Genomic DNA, 24,529 nt, shown 5'->3' with positions numbered 1-24,529 from the left:
GTTAAACGCTAATATTGCAGATTTTTTTTTTTTTTAAGTTATTTTCCATGAACAGTTAAGATTCTCGCGTCGAGGTTACATGTACACTCATGTCTAAAATGATTGTCGCATATCTATAACTGTCTTCCTGTAAGAATATAAGTTGATAATGATTTTGCAGGGTACTTTTAATACTGATACTATGTGTATAATCGGGAAATATATATTTGTGGTAAATTTCGTAGGAAAAGAATTATAAATAAGAAAATTAGAATAAGTAGAACAAGATGTTGCTAAATGGACAAGAAAGTTTTATTTTCGTTTTATTGTTCTTATTTACTGCTCTTTTGACATGAAATTTGCCACATACATGTCTTTGCCCATTATACACATACTAAAATTATAAGAAATACCAGGAGAATTCGTTATCAAATATGTTGTTGTAAGAATATATTCTTACAACAACATATTTATAAACATGCGACAATAATTTTGGACATGAGCGTACATTTTCACTAATACTGAACTTAAAAGAGATCAACTGGAATAAATGAAACCACGCAAGTTTAAAGGTAGAACTAATTTATTTTACAACAGTGATGAATCTATATAATACAAATAACATTATCAGTATACCTAAAACAATCACATTATACCTCCACAGTCTTCATTATTTTTCTATGCCCGTAGCTTTGTTGAAATAATCCATTTCCTCTGTAAAGACAAAATATACAAGATACGATAAATATTCACGTAAACTTAATTTCACATTAAATACATAAATAAAAAGAATTGTATATAATGAACAGACATTGTATATATGAAATTTACTCGACAATCTTACATATTCCATAATGTACGACAGGCCAACTTTATGCCCGGTTACACGGCAACAGGCCCGTTTAACTACTGGAAGACTAATATACACAAACTCAAGTTAAACTTCTTCCCTGTTAGTTATCAAATTCTACAAATTTTCAACAAGTTTCAAACTCTAGGAGCTAAGCTGACTGTAGTGTTTGGACGATGCAAGAAGTGAATTAGACATCAAACTTACAATCGCAAATACTGAAAACAACAACTATTAATCATATGCGTGGTGTTAAATCTATTAGCACACCTCTGATGGGCTGTACAAAGAGTTTTGTTTCTTGCGAGGATTATCTACCTGTCTATCTACATCTATCTTTATATATATATATATATATATATATAGAGAGAGAGAGAGAGAGAGAGAGAGAGAGGGGGGGAAGTCATTTTTACATCAGAATGAACAAAATAGACCTAACAAACCACCAGAGAGATGAGCAGAAATCTACAACAGTAAAAGTGTTCTTGGCATATAAATTACATTGCATCAGTTGCAATATTTTTGGTTGCATGTTTTCGCTCTACACCGTTTTACACGTAGTATGTATTACATGCATAATATTACAGAGGATGGACTATTTATCTCAAAACGCTGTTATAACTTACATATTTCATATCACATATTTTACGAAAACTTACAATACCACACTCATTATTCAGTATTAGAAACTAGAGACGCTACAGTATCACAAACATTTAAAGTAACACCTATCTAAGTGCTTTCACGAAGTAAAGCTATCTGAAAAAAATCAAATTTTTTATCGTATGTAACTTTCTTTCCATTTCTTAGAAATACATGAAAAATGAAATGAAATCTCTGTTTTACGTCCCACGGTTATGCCGGTTAGGCTAAAGGAGACGGTGATGATGAGTAATGAATGAAATGGTGGAATGAAGAAAGTGGGAGGAAACGGGAGAACCCCGAGAAAACCCACGCACACGGTGTTTGTCCACCACAAAGTCCACTTGGCGGGGGCTGGGATCGAACCCGGGACCCCAAGCACCAGAGGTGAACGCTCTACCACTGAGCCACCGCAGCCCCAAAATAAATACATCATATCATTTGATACTAAGGTATGACCACAGTATTCGACACTAAGGTACTACGGGTGAAATATTAGTTCTAGAAGTTCCAAAAGTTTGGATGTTTGTGATAGTGTAACGCTCTTTGTGACACTGAATAATTAAGGTGGTCTTATGGGTTTTCGCTTAACATGTAGATTTGAAGTAGTGCTACTTCAATCGGTTAATTTCTTAAGTTTCGTGGTATTGCAGAGAATATAAAAAAAAAACCAATTACTGATACTTGAAATCTCCAAAATTTCAGCATTTTGTATCGATTACTTTAAAAGTTAAGGTCATTTCAAGCTAATTGGTCTTCCCTAACCCCAAAACATACATATATTAAACTTCTAAAGCATATTACGAAACATTTTTAAGATATACACTCGATTTTCTGAAGTAATTTTAGATTTTTTAAAGTCTATTTTCTGCTCTCTATTTTAAAGAAAGGAAATTTTAGGTTACAGAAACTATATTCAAATACCCCACTTAAACGAAGAAGATTAATTTTCTAATAACTTTCTTTAGTTTTTCAATAGTACTGCTAAAAACAACAGAAAAGCTATCGAAAAATTTCTAGTAATAAGAAAAAGTTGACAATCGTCACAGAATACATCCAAAATCAATCCATCCATTCTTACGTTTTAATACGCTAGACGAGCACTTTTATTCAGAAATGAAAAGCCGACTTATATAGGGATACCCTACAACCTGGCAAGTAATCTCTACGTTCCTTTGGGGAATCCCTCACACACATCATGCGGAAGTTTGAAACATAAATTTTTCAATCGAGAAGGTATGACTTCGAATGTCATGTTCTAAATCGCACTCTCTACATTGTGTTTTTGAATTACAGCCCTCTGAAGTTCATTCTGTCCATGCTTTCGGCACCTTACATCGCTGAAACTATCCCTCACTGACTAAAGTTTCAGAGGTTTTTTTTTTTTTTTTTTTTTTTTTTTTTTTTTTTTTTTTTTTTTTTTTTTGCTTGTTTCGGTGTCAGGAATTAGCTCAAGAAGTTCTGTCTTAAAAATGGGTTAACGACAAACTTTGAAATACAAAATAGTACGTATATAATTTTATTGAAAATCAGAGTTTTATTCATTTTCCTCTTTTTCTTTCTTCTTCTTCTTCTAGAGAAAGAGTTACGAATCTCTGTTCCTTCTTGAAATCAGTTAATTGTATTCAGGGACTAGAAATATTTGGCCCCTTCAGTCTCTCGCTCGCTGGCACATCCTCACGCCTCCCTTTTTTCTATTCCTTTTTTTGTACAATAATATAAACCATGAAGGCTCTGGACCAACCAGATTTATTTTTCTGAAAAGACTGACCGCCCACAACGAAATAATCCCAATAAATTTGTCTGTCGCTGAACTTCGGCTACACTGAAACCCAGTACAAAAATTATGATGGGACTCCACCTTTGTACTTTCTCCGCAAGGAAGCCTTTGCCCAGTTCCTATTTTAATGTATCCAATTAATTGTTTTTATCCATTAATTTAGTAGAGGTTTGTAGAATATTTTGGTAGCATGATTAGTATTCTGAAGAACATTATGTGAACAATGTACTATGTGTTTTGTTATTTAAATTCAGTATTTGTAGAACTCCTGATGCGTTTTGAAAACAAAGAAGCTTACTTTTGTCTGTATACAAAACGAGAAACAGCAAGAAACAAAATAAGAAGTATTGATTATCATTATGTTTATTATATTATAAAATTAAGATGTAAGAATCAGACATTTTTAAAGCATCTTTATCTATATGTACGTAAGAACTTTAATTCCAAGACTGCAATGATATGCTGCTAGACATTATAAGTATTATTGTTAATAATAATAATAATAATAATAATAATATCCTGAAAAATATACAACTTTTTAACAATTATGAACTTGATGTCCAGCGTACCTTTACTTTTAGAAATAAAACGATATATGCATATCATCGCATGAGAACCAGAGGAACGTAGCTCCATTTTCGAAGGTTTACAGGCAAGAAGACAAAAGTATTATTTTCTTAGAAAGATGTGTTTTTAATAATATGATAATTAAGCTACATTACAACAGATGATCGACACGGAGAACAGATGATGTTACGTTCCACTTACACCAAGTGGGGCTTTCAAAATTATATCCAAACATGAAGGAAACGGAAACAGCATTTTTGGAGTTACGTTCAACATTGGAAGGTGGGAAGATTTGAGGCAATCGAACACAAATCATTACACATTTCAAATCGGATTATTGGGGAGAACAGTCCCCCCGGTACCAAGATTGGAGGGGACATGTTCTCCTCATCCCCCCGGAATTTGCGCTAGTGTATATATATATATATATATATATATATATATATATATATATATATATATATATATAGGTGTAATTTAATAATGACGCCTATCTTTCAAAATGATGTGGCAATATACAGTCACGGCTGTTTAGGCATATTTTGAGAAAAATCAAGTTGGACTTCAACATATTTTCTGAACTGTTCAACGCCACAACTTATGGTCACTTTAAAAGTAACGAGTTCAGTGCAGATTTCTTTGCCCATCACCGCAGAATCAATTTAATGGTGCACAGCATGAAGAATAGTCCACTATTGCTTTGTTGACTTTGGAGATGTTTCGCAAGTTTATATATAAGAGATAGGAAGATAAAGAAGAAACAACCACTCATTAATACTGACATACTGATTTGTCCAATCACAACAGAAATTGTTGTACAGTCCGTGTGATTCAAGCGCCGGCTTCAAAGAGAAAATGTATGGCTTATCAATGGTGGACTGGATAGTGTACTGATTAGTAGCTGGCATACTTCGATTGCCGGTTCAATGCGCCTTATCACTCTAAATTTCATTGAATATCGTTATATTTTGCTTCATTTTCGACCAGAGTTCTCTTTATATTTTTTACTTATTTATTTATTTTTTTAATGCTGCTCTCTCATTTAAATATGTAATATGCTTCAGTGTTCTTATACACCATACAAAACACTTCAAAATATCAACGAATATACAGTTCATTCTAGTGCGCGGAAAATGGAATAGGCTGAACCGCTCGCCAGCCTGCCCGTTGGACTGATACTACATTTTTTAGTTTATGAAATGGATTGACCTAATAAGACAATTTGAAACGATAGACCTAGTAGACAACAGAACAATAGATTTGGTAGACGAAAGAATTTATGAGTATAGTGAATACTCCAGATAAACACTCACGAGAAGTGGGGGATATTTATGATTTCCGGTTTCAACACTGATCGCCATAGCAGAAAAACAGTAATAAAAACCGAGAAGAATTTTCTTGATAGGGATTCAGCACCGTATTGATAGATTCCATCTCTGACTTTATTACTCTATTGCAACTGGAAGTGGGGATGGTATAGACACAAGACGTGACGAGACCACATATAGTCTCGGTCGACAAAGAGTGGTCTCAGTCTCGGTCTCGTCTTGATCAGTAAATGCCTCTCTCGGTCTGGATAACCTTGAAATAAATTGTGAGCGATTAAAATCTGGATTTAATCGAATCGTAATGCAAATTTTACGACTTTTTTTTTTTATTTATTTAGTATTCATTGTAATCCTCATTGACTGTCGCCTTCAACACAGAAAATCCCGTCCATTATCTTAAAAAGCATTTATAAATCATTACTAAAATATATTGTATTTCAAATGAATGAAACGCTTCATTACCGTTTTACTTTATAGTACAGGTTTCTTTGTAACTTCACTATGAAATACATAGCTTAATTCTCCATAGTCTAATTGCTACCACAATCACTTTCGCTGTGCATAGTCCGGGGTTAAATCCCCGAACAGATTATATTCGAACTCCGATGTCTCACGTACTTCAGACCCCACTTTATGTGTATTTCGTTTATTATACTAGTGTATAAGGTTGAAATGCATTATACGTACTATATATATATTCTAACTTTCTTCTTTCATCTAACAATAGGAATAATTTTAAACTGTCGTATGCTTTCGTGTTTATACAGGGTGTCTACTGAGTTTCAATTTCAAAATTCCAGTATACTGTATTTCCAGTATATTCAGTATAACTATCAGCAAAATTCTAGTACCTAATACAATGATTTTTTTAAAAAGTTGTTTAGGAATAATTACACTCTTGATTTTAGGTTTGTAATTGTTTTACCATTAAATGAATATTTTAAGAAATTTAGTTAGCTTTGATTTCTTTGAAATACAAATGATTAGGTATATGTAGCTGCTCATGAAAGCGCTGGAATCTTACACAAGCAATGTGCCACATCCATACCAAGCATTAAAACTGGTCCTCAGTTTACCATCATTGGGCATACTTTTACTGACTTTACTGACAAGTTTGCAGCCTGTATACTGTACTTGAAGCATTGCATATAACACAATGCATCCATTATTATTATACGTGAGGTATTGAGGGAAAAAAAGCGGAAACTGAAAACAGTATTAGTACAAAAGGGAAGTTTGTGACTATCGGCAACCCCAAGAGAGATGGCGTCACCTCTTAACGCCGGATCATTAGGGAAAATCACAATTTATTATTTCAGTAACTGTACTGTATTACATAAGTATTGTTCTATAAAATCACTTTTTTTCTGATCTGAAGCTCAATTTCACTACTTTCCTTTGAGCGACAACCTCAATTCATGACTTTCATGGCCCGTAGACATCCTGCTCGGAGACCTGATACAATGAGCCAAGAGCATTATTTGTATTATTAAGTTATATTATAACTTGTATAAATAATTGTGTATTATTCTATTCTAGTTATAATGCAAGATTGTTATTATCTGGACTTTTGGAGTTCAAAAATACAGGGTAGATTATAAAGAATGATAATATTTGTATATTTCATAATTTTTCCAGTATGTGGATCAAAATTCCAGTATATTTCCAGTGTTTAAATTAAATTCCAGTCTTTCAAGTATTTCCAGTATCAGTAGACACCCTGTTATAGTGGATGAAAAAGGAACTGTTAATTTTAGACACAATCCTGTAGAAAACATGGATTAAATTTAAACCTCAGAATACTGGGAGCACTATGATTTGACATCAGCATTTACAACCTTACTATGCTTTTCCTTTGGCATAAATGTGATCTGCCTTGTTATCTGAGTAAAGCAGTTATTTGTTTTTCTTTAATGTGCAAAAAATCTATATAAAAACTTATGCCGTATTTCAGTTCTTTTAAAATGTTTAGGAATAAAATTGTCTTATAACTTGGAATTGTGACTGGTAAAAACTGGAATATTATTGTCCCTTGCAGCAAATCCAACACAGTTGTCACATTCGTCATGTTCGTTTACCACATAACCAAATCCCAACAACTTTGGAAATCGAAGAGGTCGCCCATTTTATACTATCAATCATCGTCCGCTAAATTCACTGCACACTGACTTTCTGCTCCTCGCAAAGTACGGAGTTTGTTCTAACCCACCACCACCAACAGCCCAGTGCTGCGGTTGCCGTATGTTATGATTGAAAGCCAGATTTAATTCCCCTGGCTTTCAATCATAACATTCCATCCCCCAAGTCTATGAGTACGAGTTCCATAGCCTTGGTAGTGGAGCATTATATACAACCCAAAAACAAATATAGGCAAATTGCAGTTTTAAATTCTAATCGAGGAATACTAATTGTTTTACAGTATTTATCGTTATGCACCTTTATGGAAAATGAACAATTATACACGAAGGTTACTTATTACTGCAAATAATACAATTCTTATTTATCTGAAATTCGTAGTTTGATTTATACGAAACAATATTTCGTCCGCACACTTGCTGCGGAGATCCTTTGACGTTTATCGAAACTCTATCTATTTACATTCTTTTATCTTAATGTTTCTACAAATAGAAATATAATATGGTACAAGGAAAGAAGATAATTAAAAGAATGTAAACAGGTAGGGTTTCAATAACTTTTCACGAAATATCCTGAGAAAGGCTGCATCAAGTTCCACAACGAAATTTTAATAAGTGTAAATTAAACAACGCATTTAAGATAAACAAGTACAAGAGCAGTTAGATGCAAGGCAGGGATGCACACAAGAATACAGACTAAAGATAAGTGAGAGAAAAACACAATAAGGGTAGAAAGGAACAGGAGGAAAAATTAAAATTAGGAACAGAAGAACTACAAGAAGTTGACAGTTTTATGTATTTGGGGACAGAAATAAGCAACAATGTACGTCAGCAGAAAGAAATTACGAACAGGTCAGGGAAAGAAGGGAATATTTTTTTCCCAGCAGGCTAAAGGACTAAAAACTGCAGCACGCTTCAGGTGTCAGATATGGAATTCCTAAGAACAATTTCGGGAAAGACAAGACGGGAGAGGATAAGAAATGATGTAATACTTTAAGATGATGCTTTTGTCATGATGTGGGGATCCTTACAATATACAAAGTTGCAGCAAATGGAGAGTAAGAGGTGGTAAAATGACAGAAGATGATGAAGAAGTCTCGTAAATAACCACACCTGGAGAGATGCTCGAACGAAACGGAAGAAGGCTAAGATAGAGAATTTAATTTATTATACCTAAGTAAATGTAAGAAATAACCAATTTTATCTTAAACCAATTCTTCATGTAATATAAATATATCTAAAATTAATTTTTAAATACTAATGTGGTGTGTCAAAACGGGATATTACCTTTAATCATTCTTTCCTTCTGTGCTGCAAGTTTTGGAGCCTCCGCTATTCTCTTCTTCTCTTCCATCTCTCTCCGTTGGGCTTCCTTCTTAGATAGAGAAGAGCGACGACTTATGCCCCACAATATACCCAATCCAAGAGCGGACCATCGTCCAAACTGAAAAAGAAGAAAATATTCTAGAGGAATGTTTATCATAACATTGTTAACATTTTCAAGTGTTCATTTATTTATGATAATTGAGAAGTTTTATAGTTTGATTTTAAATTAGAAGGCTTTATGAAAATACGAACAATAAACAATAAATTCACGTCTATTCGAACTCTCAGATTAAAATGTTATATTTTGAAGTTATAGTAAGTCAGTAAATACGTATTTTTAATTCAATAAGGGCACCATTTAATATATTCTTAGTCCAAAGACAAGGGAACCACGAAAAGGAATATAATAAAACATTTTTAAAAATTTAAAACAAAGCTTTAACAAAACACACTAAAACGGAGAAATTATTTTTCGTAGTATGAAGTGAAACTAACACTAAAAGCAGTGAGTGCGAGCTATCAACCTTAAAAAGAGCACCCGATACTGCTTTCAATCTTAATTTCTTCGTCCTACCCCCCCTTCCCCCCAAAAGGAAGTAAAACTTCTTTTTAGTACCTTTATAAAAGTCTTGATTTTGTTTATTTATTTTACTTTTTAATTTTTATTTAATACTATACAGTCAAATTTTTAATTCTAACTACCTTAACTTGAAAATACTAGATGATTTTGATGTGTGTCTTTAGTACAGGGTTAGCATAAATGATTCATTCGTTTTGAAAAGGCTTTATTTTCAAAAGTATTACACGTACACTCATGAAAGATATATATATGAAAAGAACCATAAACTCGCCAAGTTTATACATCCTCTATAAGTGTTCATCAATATCTGCCTCTTGGGTGACACGACACCATCCAGGCGATACTCCACGTCTTTTTTTCTTGCTTCCCTTCCATTTTCGACAAGCACTAACCTCGTACTGCCACACTGCCACACCCGATCGGAAAGAAAATGGATTCGTGCTGCCATACAATACAAACTTACACAAACTCACCAAGTTTGTACTGTGTGGCAGCACGAGTCCATTACCTTTCCGATCGGGTGTAGCAGTACGAGCTTAGTGCCTGTCGAAAATGGAGGGAAAGCAAGAAAAAGAGACGTGGAGTATCGCCTGGATGGTGTCATGTCACCAAAGGACCACATATTGAACATCTGTAAAGGATGTATAAACTTGATGAGTTTGTGATTCTTTTTATATATATATCTTTCATGTGTGTACGTGTAATACTTTTGAAAATATAGCCTGGTTTATTCTTTTTATAATATAGAATTGTGAATGCCCAAACTTGTTGATATGAAGTCAACTGAACGAATAATGGTCTGCAACCAACCACATTTCTGTGAGGGTTTTAGTTGTGTAAGCAGAAGGTGTTTGGTAGTTAATTTTAATGGAATCAATTTAACGACACAACGCTAAATGAAAACTCTTAACAAAATTTCAGAACTCCAGTTTGCAAGTGCATGATTAGATTCTAACACAAAAATAATGAAATAAAAATATGGGGTGTGGGAAGAAGGAAACATTGAATAGGCCTAGCATTTCACAATTAAATTAAAACAAACATTCATATAACACTCGAAAGAACAGAGATCTCTATATGCTACGTCATGTCATAATACATTACTATATGAGAAAAGTCTGATATATATGTATGTGTAAGGGGATCAGTGAATTTAGGAAAGGCTGGGGATCAGTGAATTTAGGAAAGGCTATCAACCTCGTGCTTATATATTAAAGAAATCTGACGGTACAGTTCTCACTAATACGGATAGCATCTTAAATAGATGGAAAGATTTCTTTGACGATTTGCTTAACAAGCAACCAAAAACTAGTGTGCGTGGAGAAAAGGAGATACACACCGCAGAATCGTATATTCCAGAACCCAACCGAATAGAAGTAGAAACCGCTATAAAGAAATGAAAAAAACACAAATCTCCGGGTGTAGATAAAATTCTGTCTGAGTTAATTTTAGCTGGAGGCGAAGAATTGTGGAACAAGATACACAAACTCATTCTCCTTATCTGGATCAAGGAAGAATTGCCACAAGAATGGAAAGAATCAATCATAATTCCAATTCACAAGAAAGGCGACCAAACTGACTGGTAATAATTATCGAGGCATTTCTCTTCTGTCAACATCCTATAAAATCCTTTCAAATATTCTATTAGCAAGATTGACCCCATACGCAGATGAAATTATTGGAGATTATCAGTGCGGATTTAGACGAAATCGATCAACTATCGACCAAATATTTACCATTCGCCGAATACTCGAAAAAAAGTGGGAATACAATATCCCGGTACATCAACTAGTTATTGATATTAGAAAGGCATACGACTCGGTTAGGAGAGAAACATTATACAACGTTCTTACAGAACTTGGAATACCGAGAAAGCTAATTAGATTAATTAAGATATGTTTAAATGAATCCCAAAGTAGAGTCCGGGTAGGAAAATTTTTGTCCACGAGCTTTCACGTCGAAAATGGCCTGAAACAAGGAGATGCATTGTCGCCATTATTATTTAACTTTGTTCTGGAATACGCTATAAGGAAAATCAAAAATAGCAACCAGGGCCTAGAGTTGAACGGTATTCACCAGGTTATGGCATATGCTGATGATGTAAATTTAATAGGGGATGATAGGAGAATAACAGAAAGAAATGCAGAGATCTTATTAAACGCTTGCAGGGACATGGGTTTAAAATAAATGCAGAGAAAACTAAATACTTGGAAGTGCGTCGGGACCGTAATACGGCAAATTATGGATGTGTTAAAATATTAAATAATACTTTTGATGAAGTGGATACTTTCAAATATCTAGGATCAATGTTAACATACGAAAATCATATTTACGAAGAAATTAAATGTCGACTAAAAGCAGGGAATTCGTGTTACTATTCGGTTCAAAATCTCTTGTTGTCGCGAATTCTGTCGAGGAATTTGAAACTTAAAATATACAAGACTATAATCATGCTTGTTGTTCTGTATGGCTGCGAAACATGGTCGCTTACTCTGAGGGAAGAACAAAGATTGGAAGTATTTAAGAACAAGATCCTGAGACGAATATTCGGACGCAAGAAGAACGGGAATGGGGAATGGCGGAAACTTCGTAACGAAGAACTACACAATTTATACGGTTTACCCAACATTGCTAGCGTCGTCAAACCTAGGAGGCTTAGGTGGACGGGTCATGTAGCTAGAATGGAAAAAAGTAGAAACGCTTTCAAAGTCTTGACTGGAATACCAATCGGAAAACGACCATTAGGAAGACCTTAGCGCAGATGGGAGGACAATATTAAGATGGATCTCGCAGAGATTGGAATACATAGTGGAAACTGGATGCAGTTAGCTAAGGATAGAAGTCAGTGGTGAGCTTTTGTGAACGCGGCATTGAACCTCCGGGTTCCATAGGCCATAGGGTTAGTTTTATATATATATCAATTAAAATATTCAACAAATTACGAAACATGAAATCAGTAAAAAAAAATGGGAAAATTTTAAAAATTAAAATATTTCTGCTTTATTATTGGTTTTATTGTCAAAAAGAATACTTAAATACAGAATGTAATAGAAAAAATGAAATCTTTAATAAGTTCCACAGACGGCTGTAATAAAAATAAACGATTAAGAAATAACTGGTGGAATGTGAATGTGGACGGAAACGGGAGAATCACGAGAAAACCCAACAACCAGGGACCCGTAGCACCAGAGGTAAGAGAGAGCTCTAATACTGACAAGTAAACCTTACGTTTGGATGAATCGAGTTGCTGACTGAGACACATACGAGAAAGTAGTACTAAATGTGGTCAGTATTTCAGTGAAGTTGTAGGTGCGAAGCTCCAGGGGTTTAGGAGATACGGCTACCAGAACATCACATGGAAGTACAGAATAGTCTTTATACAGTTGGAGGTAAAAGCCCTGCAAGACCTCTTGTAACGACAAAAGGTGAATAACAAATATATGGGTACATATTAGGACTAGGGACAACTCATATAGTAAGGGTGTACCTGACGGCGGCCATCTTGAAATCCGCCATTTTGAATTAAGGTTAAGTTTTTAAAATAGGAATAGGGGCATGTGATACATGATTTAAGGCGCAAATTTAATCAGAAGAACAATGGTGGCGTTAATTTTGATTTACGCGCAATTGGTAAAAAGTTACAGGGAAATTAAATATTGTTGCAGCATATGTATTAGTCCTTTACCCCACCTTGTAAATTCTGTGTTAATGATAATAATTAAATAAAAAGCAGGTGGATAAATATTAGTTCTATGGTAAGAGTTGCCTTGATGGCGGCCATGTTCAAATCCGCCAATTTTAATCAGACAAAAGTTTTAAACAAAACGCATAACAGTGACACCTTATTAATAGAAATTTTACCATAAATTCAACGGTATAACCATTTTTGCTTTATCATTAACCAGCACAAAATTAAATGGGAATAGAGTAATGCAATAGATGACTTCGCGCTAGAAGTTAATCAGAAATACAATGGTGGCGTTACAATGTTAGTTGTTTGATGCTATACTTGCACGCCATTTCCTTGTTTTTCTTGTATCCTGTTCACATCTATTTCTCGCTGCAACAATATTTAATTTCCCTGTAACTTTTTACCAATTGCGCGTAAATCAAAATTAACGTCACCATTGTTCTTCTGATTAAATTTGCGCCTTAAATCATGTATCACATGCCCCTATTCCTATTTTAAAAACTTAACCTTAATTCAAAATGGCGGATTTCAAGATGGCCGCCGTCAGGTATACCCTTACTATATGACTTGTCCCTAGTCCTAATATGTACCCATATATTTGTTATTCACTTTTTGTCGTTACAAGAGGTCTTGCAGGGCTTTTACCTCCAACTGTATAAAGACTATTCTGTACTTCCATGTGATGTTCTGGTAGCCGTATCTCCTAAACCCCTGGAGCTTCGCACCTACAACTTCACTGAAATACTGACCGCATTTAGTACTACTTTCTTATATGTGTCTCAGTCAGCAACTCGATTCATCCAAACGTAAGGTTTATTTGTGAGTGAACTTGCTCTCCCAGATGTAATAGAGAAAATAGAGTAAAAAGATTACACGAATATACTGTTAATCATTGTATACTCTTACCAATTCTATACGCTTATTTACAGGGCTTGAAAAATGTTGCTTGCAAGTACTTGCCAACCAAAAAATCTACTAGCCAGACCATTTGCAGTCACAGTGTTTATACAAATAAACAAAAATCACTTTGCGATACAGTGAACAAACACATCAATACATTTTTTATTTTGTTTATGGCATGTCTTACAAATAGAAAATGAGTGACATCTATTAGTTATTCTTCAATTCACGTTTTTAATTGATCGGACTTCACTCCCCAAATGTAAAAAAGTACTCGCCACCGGCGAGCAGATTTTTCAAGCCCTGCCTATTCATACTACTTAGATACTATGTAATTAAGTTTTGCATTAAGATTATGTGATGTATCCTAACCATATGTGTAGTACATTTCCTTGAGGTATCATGTACTAGCATCTAGAATGTATGAAAAAAGATTTAAAAAGAAAATACCAACATAAATTTAGTGAAATTCAAAGAATAGTCAACTTCACAGAACAGCAATTATCTGGATTACAACCTCTACACTGTAGTTTTTAAAATATTTACTAATCCTCGCTCCTCCTCATTCAGACGTTACGTTCAAAGCTGACGATATTGAGTTGAAATACTAAAGTATCAGACTTCCTCTCATGCAGAAGATATAGTGAGGTTAAGACTGTTTTCATATTTTGAGAAACTCCTCGAACTCGACAACTGTTAACAGTAAAACCAATGCTGCTTAACCCTCTTTTTATTATTATTATTATTGCTCATTTTTATTTGGACATCTCTAACTCACACTGTAAATAAAGCTGAAAAACTGTCCATACTTTGTTTATTCGAAATGAAACAGGCTTTCAAATACATGTGTCTACTTTTCGCTATGATATTTATGTCAGGAACAGAGGGATTTCTGGCAGATTTTTTTTTTTTTTTTTTCCTTTTACAAACTTCAGGAAGCTCAACAGACTTTACTAGCTGTACAAAAAATCTACAAAAATCTACAAACAAATATATGTGTGACAATCCCTGTACGTTTGCTGACAATTTGTTTCCATTCAGAACACAATGCTATATTACCACTTACAAAGGAAGCAAGCTCTCTCTCTCTCTCTGTATATATATCTTCCGTTTTTATTGTAAACTAACTTTCGGCTAGCTGGGAAATTCCCACCTAGCTCCCCCCCCCCTTCCCCCGCATTTGCTCAGTCTACGGCCTCACATATATTTGACTCTTTGCTTTCGTTCTTGGAACGGCAAGAATACGTTTACACATTATTCTTTGCGAGAAATTTAAACCCATTCACCCTACGAATATGCTTTTCAATCAAAGTGAAATGATAAATACCCACGTCCGCCGAAATGTTCTGTTCGAAAATTCATTTCAAATGGTTCACCCCTTTTCTTTGATGATGAGACCGACAACCTCAAAGTCATTTTTATTTATTGAGAAGTCATCTATATATATATATATATATATATATATATATATATATATATATATATATATATATATATATATATATATATATATATATGTATATATATAGATAGATAGATATATATATATATATATATATATATATATAAATTCGCCCCTTTCTCTCGTTTAAAACAGAATTTCCGGACACGCTACAGCATATGTCCACCTGTTTTGAATAAGAAGTTTATATATCAAATTCTGTATCCCTAACATGTCTCTCTACTTTTACGGGATTTCGAGATACGGCTATCTTATTTTAACGACTGCAACCACTCCACTTTTTCTTCCCATCTAGGAGAAATATCAAAAGACGATGAAATGTGTCTAATTATTTTAAATGGGAGTCCATATACCAAATTTAATATCTCTACCTTTCAGAGACAAAACGTTTTACTATAATTGCCACTCACTTCCTCATCGAATTTCTACAAATCCTCCTTTAGTGGTACCTTACGTTACAAATCTTATGCATTATCAAATCTTCAAGTTTCTAGCTTAAGCAGTTTGGTTTGGGCGTTGATCAGTCAGTGTCCGTCACTCAGTACAATTTTTTTGATGTTAAGAGATGAACGAATGTAACACCTCTTGAACTGTATTTGTATGCGGTGGCGCGGTGGCTCAGTGGTACAGCGTTCACCTCCGGTGCTTGGGGTCCCTGGTTCGATTCCAGCTCGCGCCGTGTGGACTTTGTGGTGGACAAACACCGTGCTCGTGGGTTTTCTCAGGGTTCTCCCGTTTCCTACCACTTTCTTCATTCCACCATTTTCACTCATCTCTCATCATCACCGTCTCCTTTAGCCTAACCGGCATAACCGTGGGACGTAAAACTTAACGATTTCATTTCATTTCATTTGTATTTGTACGCGACACATGTTATACCGCGGTTTATTTGTAACGGACCATATTTTCATATGATGTTGGAACCAACCTGATATTTGGAAAAGTACGAATTCTATAGGGAAATTTCTCCAAAATTTACCTCCTTGTCTTCCCCTCTTTTCTCTATGTCCAGGCTGTTCAGGTAAAAAAGAACAAAAGCTGTTTCCTTAATAATGTACGTAGCCCACACCAAAGATCTTTAATCAAAAATGATGAAAGAATGTCAACTTCATCGTTTTAAAAAAAGAGTGTTCTCTTGTTTCAAGAAATAAAACTTCCTATTAATTCAAAGAGAGGGAATTCATGCTACAAAACATACCAACGAGTTAATAATGAAATATTAAATATTAACTTATAACTTCTCTTAATCACACATATTTATAAATCTATTCGTATCCGTTTCGATGATTGCTTATCATCACCATCGTAAGTAATTATTGTGGAATATTCATATTGATTCGTAGACTCACATAATAGTAAATTTGCAGCCCTTAAAAAAAAGCACTATTAAACTTCGCTAACAGCACACACAACTGTGATTTTTTATTGCAATAAATCACTTGAATTTAAGAATTTCAATGTCACACAATTGTTGTCTCTTGTTTACGTTTTTGGTTAAAAAGTTCGTGGATGAGAAACTCACTACTTTAACCCTAAACTAATAATCTGAAATAACTGCCTAGGCAGTGGTGCTATTCTAATTTTTTAACAACCGGGTTTTTTTTCTCTCTCTCTCTCTCACTATATATATATATATATACAGTATATACAGACGCAGATTCAGGATATGATCAAGGAAGGAGCTAAACCATAGTTTGCCACTTTATCCAGCGTATACCTGAGCGACAAGGACGGGCTATATCCCCTACCTGAGTCTGTATTATATATATATATATATATATATATATAGAGAGAGAGAGAGAGAGAGAGAGAACGAACTCTTAGAAAACAAAGAAACAAACCATACAAGGGAGACAAAAGAAAATTTTCAACTGGACCACAGCATCCTAATACAAGTGGTATGAAGAGATTAGGTAGTACTGCGAATATCTTAGAAACGAACTATCCGAGAAAGATAGTTGTTAAAAAGTATTTGAAAGACCTTAATGCAGCAATGAATCAACAATTGTTGATAATGGTGTGTATGCGTTTCAAATATAAAGAACCCTCAGCACTACACTCAGTTCTCATTCTTAATATCTGAGCATTTCTTATTACGAAATAAATATTTATACTTTCTCCTGAGAGCTCTGTAGCTGTAAAAATATCTAAAAGCAAATATAGTAATACAAAGAACTAAACTTTACTATTTCTGGGTATAAGGTTCTGCGAACTCGAAATATTTTAACAACCGGTTCTAGCGAACCGGTCCGAACCGGCTGAATAGCACCACTCTGCCTAGGCTCGAATTATTGAAATAACATAATATAGGAAATTACTTCATGTGTTTTATATTCATCAATCTTCAGTGTCCCTTAATCGATGATGTTTCTTTCTATGAACTGAAAATTTTTTTTATTATGTGAGTACGAATCAATGTAAATAATCACGTACCGATGATAATGCTAAGCAGTCGTCGAAACGTATGTGAATAAACTAATAAATACATGTGGTTAAGAGGGGTTATAGGTTAGTATTTCATAATTAAATACATCCTATCAGTATACTTTGAAATATCAACGAACTATCAAAAACTGACTAGTTATGAACTAACCTTTCTATCCCTATGCCTTCCTCAAGAAAAGAGAAAACGCGACCGATGGAGTGCTGTAATCGCTATCTTTTGGAGGAGAAAGAGTGTGATGCAGACGGAGTATGGCTTATACTATAACGATGGATTTTGTATAATGTTCTGGCCAACAGCAACCGTCTTGACTCGGAGTCCACGTTAACAGAGCTCCTGTGCTTCATAACCTCGGTGTTGTACAAGTATGCAAACCACAAACAACATATTTGAAGTCAAATCAGACTCTAAAATAATCTTTTGACACTAAAAATAAGAAAATAGTTAAAAACTGGAAATCGAAAACTTTATACATCTCCAATTAAAAAACAAAACGGAAAGGCTAGAAACTTAGTTTCCTCTTAATGACAAAGATTCGAGTTGGAGAATCTGTATACAGCTCCATCCTAATTTCCGGTAACTCATAGACTCAGTAAATATGTAACTATGAAAGGTACAGCAGAAAAGAATATGAAAAATTTCGCTGTGGAAACAGTTACAATTATTTTTTAAAGACTAGTCAGTCCAGGTGGGAGTAACGGAAGTACGTTTAAATACAAGTTCTACGATGAAGAATGAAGTCACTAGGTAAGAACAATTATATTGTTTCATTACTTTACCTTCTCTAGTTTCTAAAACTTTCTATATCATTCTTTCTAATTAGTCTGGAGAAGACAGCCTTAAAAAGATACTGAAGTCAATGAGTGATTTATCACATTTACACTGTGTTACATGAGAATGTTTGCTAAGTAGTACATATCATAAACTGACTCGATCTTCATGTGAGTGACTTTTTTTTTTTTTCACCCTCTTACCCTAAACGGACACGAATCATTTATAGTAGGAGACAATGAATATGTACAAATGGGTTTCTAAGTATAGAGATTAATTTTTCTCGATAGATCCAGACTCAAAATTTTGACTGAGAAGTCGGTAGTTACGTTTTGCCTTTAGAAAATCTTTTGATGTAACTCACAATATATATATACGATATTTACACTTTCTAAAATATGCAGGGACTGTAACTGTTTTAAATACGAGTTTTAAATTTAAAGTCTATTTGTGAGTTTTCATAGTTAAATTGTTATTTGTTTCTGTAGACTAATAAAACAAATAGTTATAACAGTCATTTCTACTATCTGGAATTTTTATTCGTAACTTCCTTATAAACAGTGAAGAAAAAACATTTAAAATCACAATTTTAAAGGGCTAAAACAGGCCTATCTATATCATGATATGACTGCCCAAAAACTAACGTAAACATAATAGAAGTCACAATTTCCCCAGGATTTAAATTAAACCTCTCTTACAGGAGTTTGAGGATTTTTCTTCTTGGATTCATCCAAATAAAATAGAACTAACACAATTATTATGGTATTTTCCAATATTAAAACAAAATATATTATTTTGACATAGAAGAAGTTAATATAATGTAACATTTGATATAATTATCCGTTTGTGTAATTGTTACGTATGTCGTGTATTTTATTACGTATGGAGTGAATTAGACAGACGTAACAGATATCAAAAGGTTTTAGGAAAAGTTCCTTGTCTTCAACATTCGACGTCATTTCTGGAGTCAGCAAACTTCCGCAAGTCTTGACGTACATAATCTTCCAAACTCTACTGGTTGTCAGAATAAGTTGAAGCAAGAGTTCAGAAGTATAAAGAGTAGTAGTAGTAGTTCATACAGGAGGGTGGACATTAGTAATGCCCAGGGTTTGAAAAATCTTGCCTGCAAGTACTCGCTAGCCAAAAGATCTACTAGGCAGACCATTTTGCAGTCACAGTCTTTATACAATTAAATAAAAATCACTTTGCAACACAGTGAACATATAAACACATTTCTTTTTTGTTTATTGGCATGTCTCTTACAAATATTAAAAAAAAAAAAAAAAAAAAAAAAAAGAATGATAACTGCTATTTATTCTTGAATCCACGTGTTCGATTGAACGGACTTTACTCGCCGAATGTAAAAAATTACTCGCCACTGGCAAGCAGGCGAGTGGATTTTTCAAGCCCTGACAACGTCATAGTCTCGACTCGCAGCATTCAAAGTTAGGATCCTAGATCAGCGCTATTCTCAAGTCATCGGCGAATAAGATAAGTGAAACACTGTCTACTCACGCATATCACGATGGTGTTCGTCACACACACACATAACATTACAAAAACATGCTTTCAGTTCACAACATTAAAATATTCAACGTTCAGAAACAAGCTTGTTAAACACATTGTTTTGTTTCTAACAGAACTTAGAAATGCAAGTTTAAGCAGCCTGTATCATTATACCTAATTTATTTTTATTCCTAATTAATTAAATTACAGATACGATATCTATCAGCTTAGCGCCTCAGTAATTTGTCGTGGCAGGCCTCAAGAAAACCTACTGCTTTTATTGGGACCAGCTTGAAACTATAGTATTGAAATGTGAGCATGTTTTTATAAATATATTTTCAAACATAGAACAAACAAAGCTAATGCTTTTCACGAATTTTTGTTTCAAGTTTCAAAGCAATGATAGATAAATAGCCACCGTAGTAATGATAGAAAAGTAAAGTAATCACTTTCTATTTGAACTGTGTTATTTTGGATACACTAATAGTACAAAGGTACTACCATAGAATAAAGAATAATATATTACATTTGCGCATCAGAATGGGAGTTCCACGAACTCCATTAAAACCCAAAACCTCAAAGGGATGTATGTTTGTTTTAGATTAAAATGTTCCTGGAGTAATTGTTAGGCCTCGGTGATTAATTTTTCAAAATTGTACCGTCTAGTACGCAAACCCTACATAGCAATGTTGTCGCTCTTGGCAAGGTTCTAGAACACAGATCCCCTTCCCATTTAACTGTAATAAAGACAGAAAACAACGTGCCCTGCGGGCCACTAACCCGCCTTCACTTGCTAACGCTCGCTCGGCAATACTATCTGAATTAAATATTGAACTTTGGTACAGAAGGGAAGCAACCTAGTTACTAACCTATATGGGAGGACCTATGTTCTAGAACCTTCCCGTCGCTCTTTATTTCGCCATATTTCAGTAACCGTTAGGCGTACCGTACTGACTTGCAGCTTTGATTACACACACACACCTGCAACGATCTTTAAAACTTTCTTAAGACATATTATGGAAATGTTTAAAAATGGGAGTTTTGAGAACCTTATGGTACCCCCAAATCCCATATGGGGTATGTATGTTTTGGATTGAAACTACTTTTGAGATCGTAGTTAGGCCTCAGTAGTTAATTTTTCGAAATTGTACCATGTAATACGCAAACCCCACATCCCTATGCTGTCATTCTTTATTTACCCATATTTTGGTAACCATAAGACGTACCGAGTTCCGGTAAACACTATCAGTAACGTTCTTTACAACACTGAAAATGAAATTAAATCTTTTGAGATTTACGTTCCACGGCTATGCCGGTTAGCTTAAGGTAGACGATGATTATGAGAAAGAAATGAATTGAAGAAAGTGCGAGGAAATGGGAGAACCCCGAGAAAACCCACGAACACGGTGTTTGTCCACCACAAGTCCACACGACGTGAGCTGGGATCCAACCAGGGCCTCAAGCACCGGAGATGAACGCTCTACCACTGAGCCACCGCGCCCTCTCTTCACAACATTGTAGAGACATATATTTCAAAATAGGCATCACTCGAGTAGACAGTTCTACCAAATTACGACACATTTTTTTTTATATTTTCAGGTTAGGTTAGAGCTCGGTATTTCTTTCAGCATGAGGAGCTCCATTCGCAGATTGACTCCAGTAGGATCAGTATAAATACAGTGTGGACGTATGGCATAAAACACGAACCAACATGTGCTAGATCGGTGGTTCTCAAAGTGGGGTACGCGACGCCTAAAAATTGAAAAACATTGTAATAAAATGGAACTCTCAGCTGTTACGCAGGAAGTAATTTTAAGATTAAGAAACTGCAGCTGTGGGCAGTACGAGTACAAAACATTACAATTCATCATTTCCAGTGCTCAAGGATTTCATTGATTTTTCAGGTGGAAAAAAAAAAAAAAAAAAAAAAACCTCCTGAAATGCACAAAACACTTGTAGGACGCTTGAAAGCATTAGCTGCAAATTTTCGAGAATACTTCCCTGTCTCCACAACCTGGTAATTGTTGGATTGAAAATCCTTTCATTAATGTAGAAATCTATGACATACAAGGTATGAATCTCCCTACAAGGTATGAATCAAAACAAGATTAGCCATTGGAACTACCCTGCGATATTTCTGGAAAAACGTTTTTCAAAAAAATGAACTTCCTACCTTTTGATTGCGTGTGCGCTGTGAGTATGAAGAGTTGTCTTAAAAGGCACTGCAACATTTGATGCTTTTCCAAGATGTTTTCTGCTCTTTGCAGTGTTAAAACCTTAAAGCGAAATCGTTTTAATATGGAATCGGACCTAAGATTGCTGGTGACAAAACTTACTCCAGATTTCAATACAATGATGAAAAAACACAAAGAATTTCATTCCTCACATTAGTGACCCCACATTTGAAAACACTGTTTAACAAGTGAATTTCATTAAAAAAAAAAAATGTCTCGAAAGTTACAGTTGAAATTTCATTCACTAGGAAACAATAATGCATCTTTAGAATAAGTGAAAATTTCAGACAGCGTTGCAAGGTCGTCCGCGTTATCGGAAAGTTTGAGAACCACTGAGCTAAGTGGTTACTAAAAGTACGAATGCTATCTAACCGAGTAAAGGCAGGAAGCCCGAGCGGCAGCAACGGGGTGTGTCCGTAGGGAGCCCGCGAGTCAGCAAAGGGAGAGTATACGCATATACGAGGATAGTGGAAGGTCACACTTACATATATAATACTTTTACTATCACTGGAAATTCATTTCAATATGCTGTGTACTACCAGTAATTGCTCATTCCTTCACAAAAAATGTTTCCCACAGTATTTTACCCATAAATTTTCTATTTGGTAGAACCCAATGCTCAAATAAACCCCAAAATATGTAAAATGCAGAAATTAGGTACCCTCGCATCCCACTGAAATACTCCACGATGGCAGAACTTCCTGTGTTTCTGCGATGAGGTTTTGTTCGTCAAAAACATGCTGCAGGAATTTTTCCCAAAAGAAACACTTGTGATTGTTAAAAATATGCTTTACGCGACGTAAAAAAACAGCTCAAACTATATTGATGCGTATCGTCGGTGCATTAGGACATCAACACACAGCAGGCATTTTTTCACTCGTTTCTGTTGGCTATATATTTTTTTTTTCTCTGGCAATTTTTCTGCCCAGGCGCGGCAAATTTTCTGCGATTACATCGCAGATCGCGGTACGTTATGGGGAAATACCCACTCTCTTTTAAGTAGTAATATATTTTGAGCTGTTGTTATACCTCAATAAATTTACTTCCGAAATTCGTCGTCCTTTCACCTGAAATCCACAAAGCTATACCTACGGAATAAAGTGTCACAAAAGATGACCCAGTAAGAAAAGAACCTAAGGTAATCTAACCTATCACACCTCTACCTCTACTAATTTTGGTCCATGTTCCGTTAAGCGGGTCCAAAACTAACCTAACCTAATATAACGTTATATTATATAATCAAACGAAAACCAATGGAAAGAAGTGGAGAAATTGCAAATTTCGTGTGGAAGAATTTACTGGACCCCCATAACGGAACATTGACCCTAGTTTTTAATTAGTTGGTAAAAAGCGAAAATTTAACATTGGGTAATAGTATACATGAGAACCCCCTGATCTGCGTTTCTTCTGTGTTCTATTACCACTTCTACATGAAATACCATAAATTTTCTACGTATTGCAATAGTAAGAAGTATCCATGTGCACAAGACATGCGATATGCGTTAAATTCCCCCACACACAGTCATAGATAAAGTACAAGGGCACTACACATGCAGATATAAAGTACAGGTACGTTCTTTTTAATTTTCGTAGCAATCGATAAGTAAATAAAAGTCGCTTTGTTACCCCCTTTGTAAATTCGTACATACTCAATGAATAATCCCTAAAAGTATGAGCGTCCTGCTCCTTCGGGAACTGATGCAGCTTCATGTATATCCCAATAGCCTTTACTTCATTATATCTTACTAGCTACCGCAAGCACGAAGGATCACCGTACAAGGCTCCATGCAGCCTTGCACTTAACGTTAATATTACAGTTCTGAATCCTAACTTACCGGTGCGACTAATGAACTTACCCTGTGCATGCTAAAAGAATATAAACTGTCAATATGAAGTTTTACTTTATTTATTATATGCTGTAATAAAATACTTTCAGATTCATTATACTTTAGCCAACGATCTAAAAGGTAACAACCACACCGATATATAATTTAACTAGCTATCCTTGTATACCACAAATTTATATGAGGAAATATATGAGCAGAACATGTAAATGCTCTTGCAATATTAACCTTTAAGTACACAAGTCTAAATATCTTACTTTAATTAAAGGTGAAACGTTCACAGGAGGTGGAAGAGCAGACGCACCCGACGCCATTTTCGTGGAGGATCAAATCAATTGCTGAAGGAAATAGTTACGAAGTAATATTATTGAAATTCATACGGAATAAATCTGATACAAAATTTTGTTAATTTTCGAGTTTATTTAGTTTGTAATCAAGCTATATTTTTTTCTTTTGTGATAAAATATTTTTACGTTTTGTACTTTGGTGCA

At 34.7% G+C, this 24,529-nt stretch overlaps 1 protein-coding gene across 2 annotated transcripts; it reads right to left on the bottom strand.

Annotated features, from left to right (window-relative positions):
- Positions 1–544: 544 nt before the first annotated feature.
- Positions 545–24,502, bottom strand: ATPsynE (ATP synthase, subunit E). 2 transcript variants are annotated; one of them, XM_081763910.1, is made up of 3 exons: positions 24,296–24,502; positions 8,569–8,725; positions 545–693 (listed from the first exon to the last, which is right to left on the bottom strand). In XM_081763910.1, exons 1-3 carry the CDS (start codon positions 24,350–24,352, stop codon positions 650–652), a joined length of 258 nt encoding a protein of 85 aa, XP_081620036.1. In that variant the 5' UTR covers positions 24,353–24,502; the 3' UTR covers positions 545–649. The 2 variants fall into 2 exon arrangements, with proteins under 2 accessions (XP_081620036.1, XP_081620038.1); XM_081763912.1 differs by lacking the exon at positions 24,296–24,502 and adding an exon at positions 24,051–24,074.
- Between the last annotated feature and the right edge of the window lie 27 nt (positions 24,503–24,529).

Source organism: Thermobia domestica, chromosome 1 (assembly GCF_964235325.1).
Source record: "Thermobia domestica chromosome 1, izTheDome1.hap1.1, whole genome shotgun sequence".
In the NCBI taxonomy this organism is placed as follows: Eukaryota; Metazoa; Arthropoda; class Insecta; order Zygentoma; family Lepismatidae; genus Thermobia; species Thermobia domestica.
The sequence above is the reverse complement of the archived record's forward strand: the minus strand, read 5'-3'. Positions and strand labels throughout refer to the sequence as shown.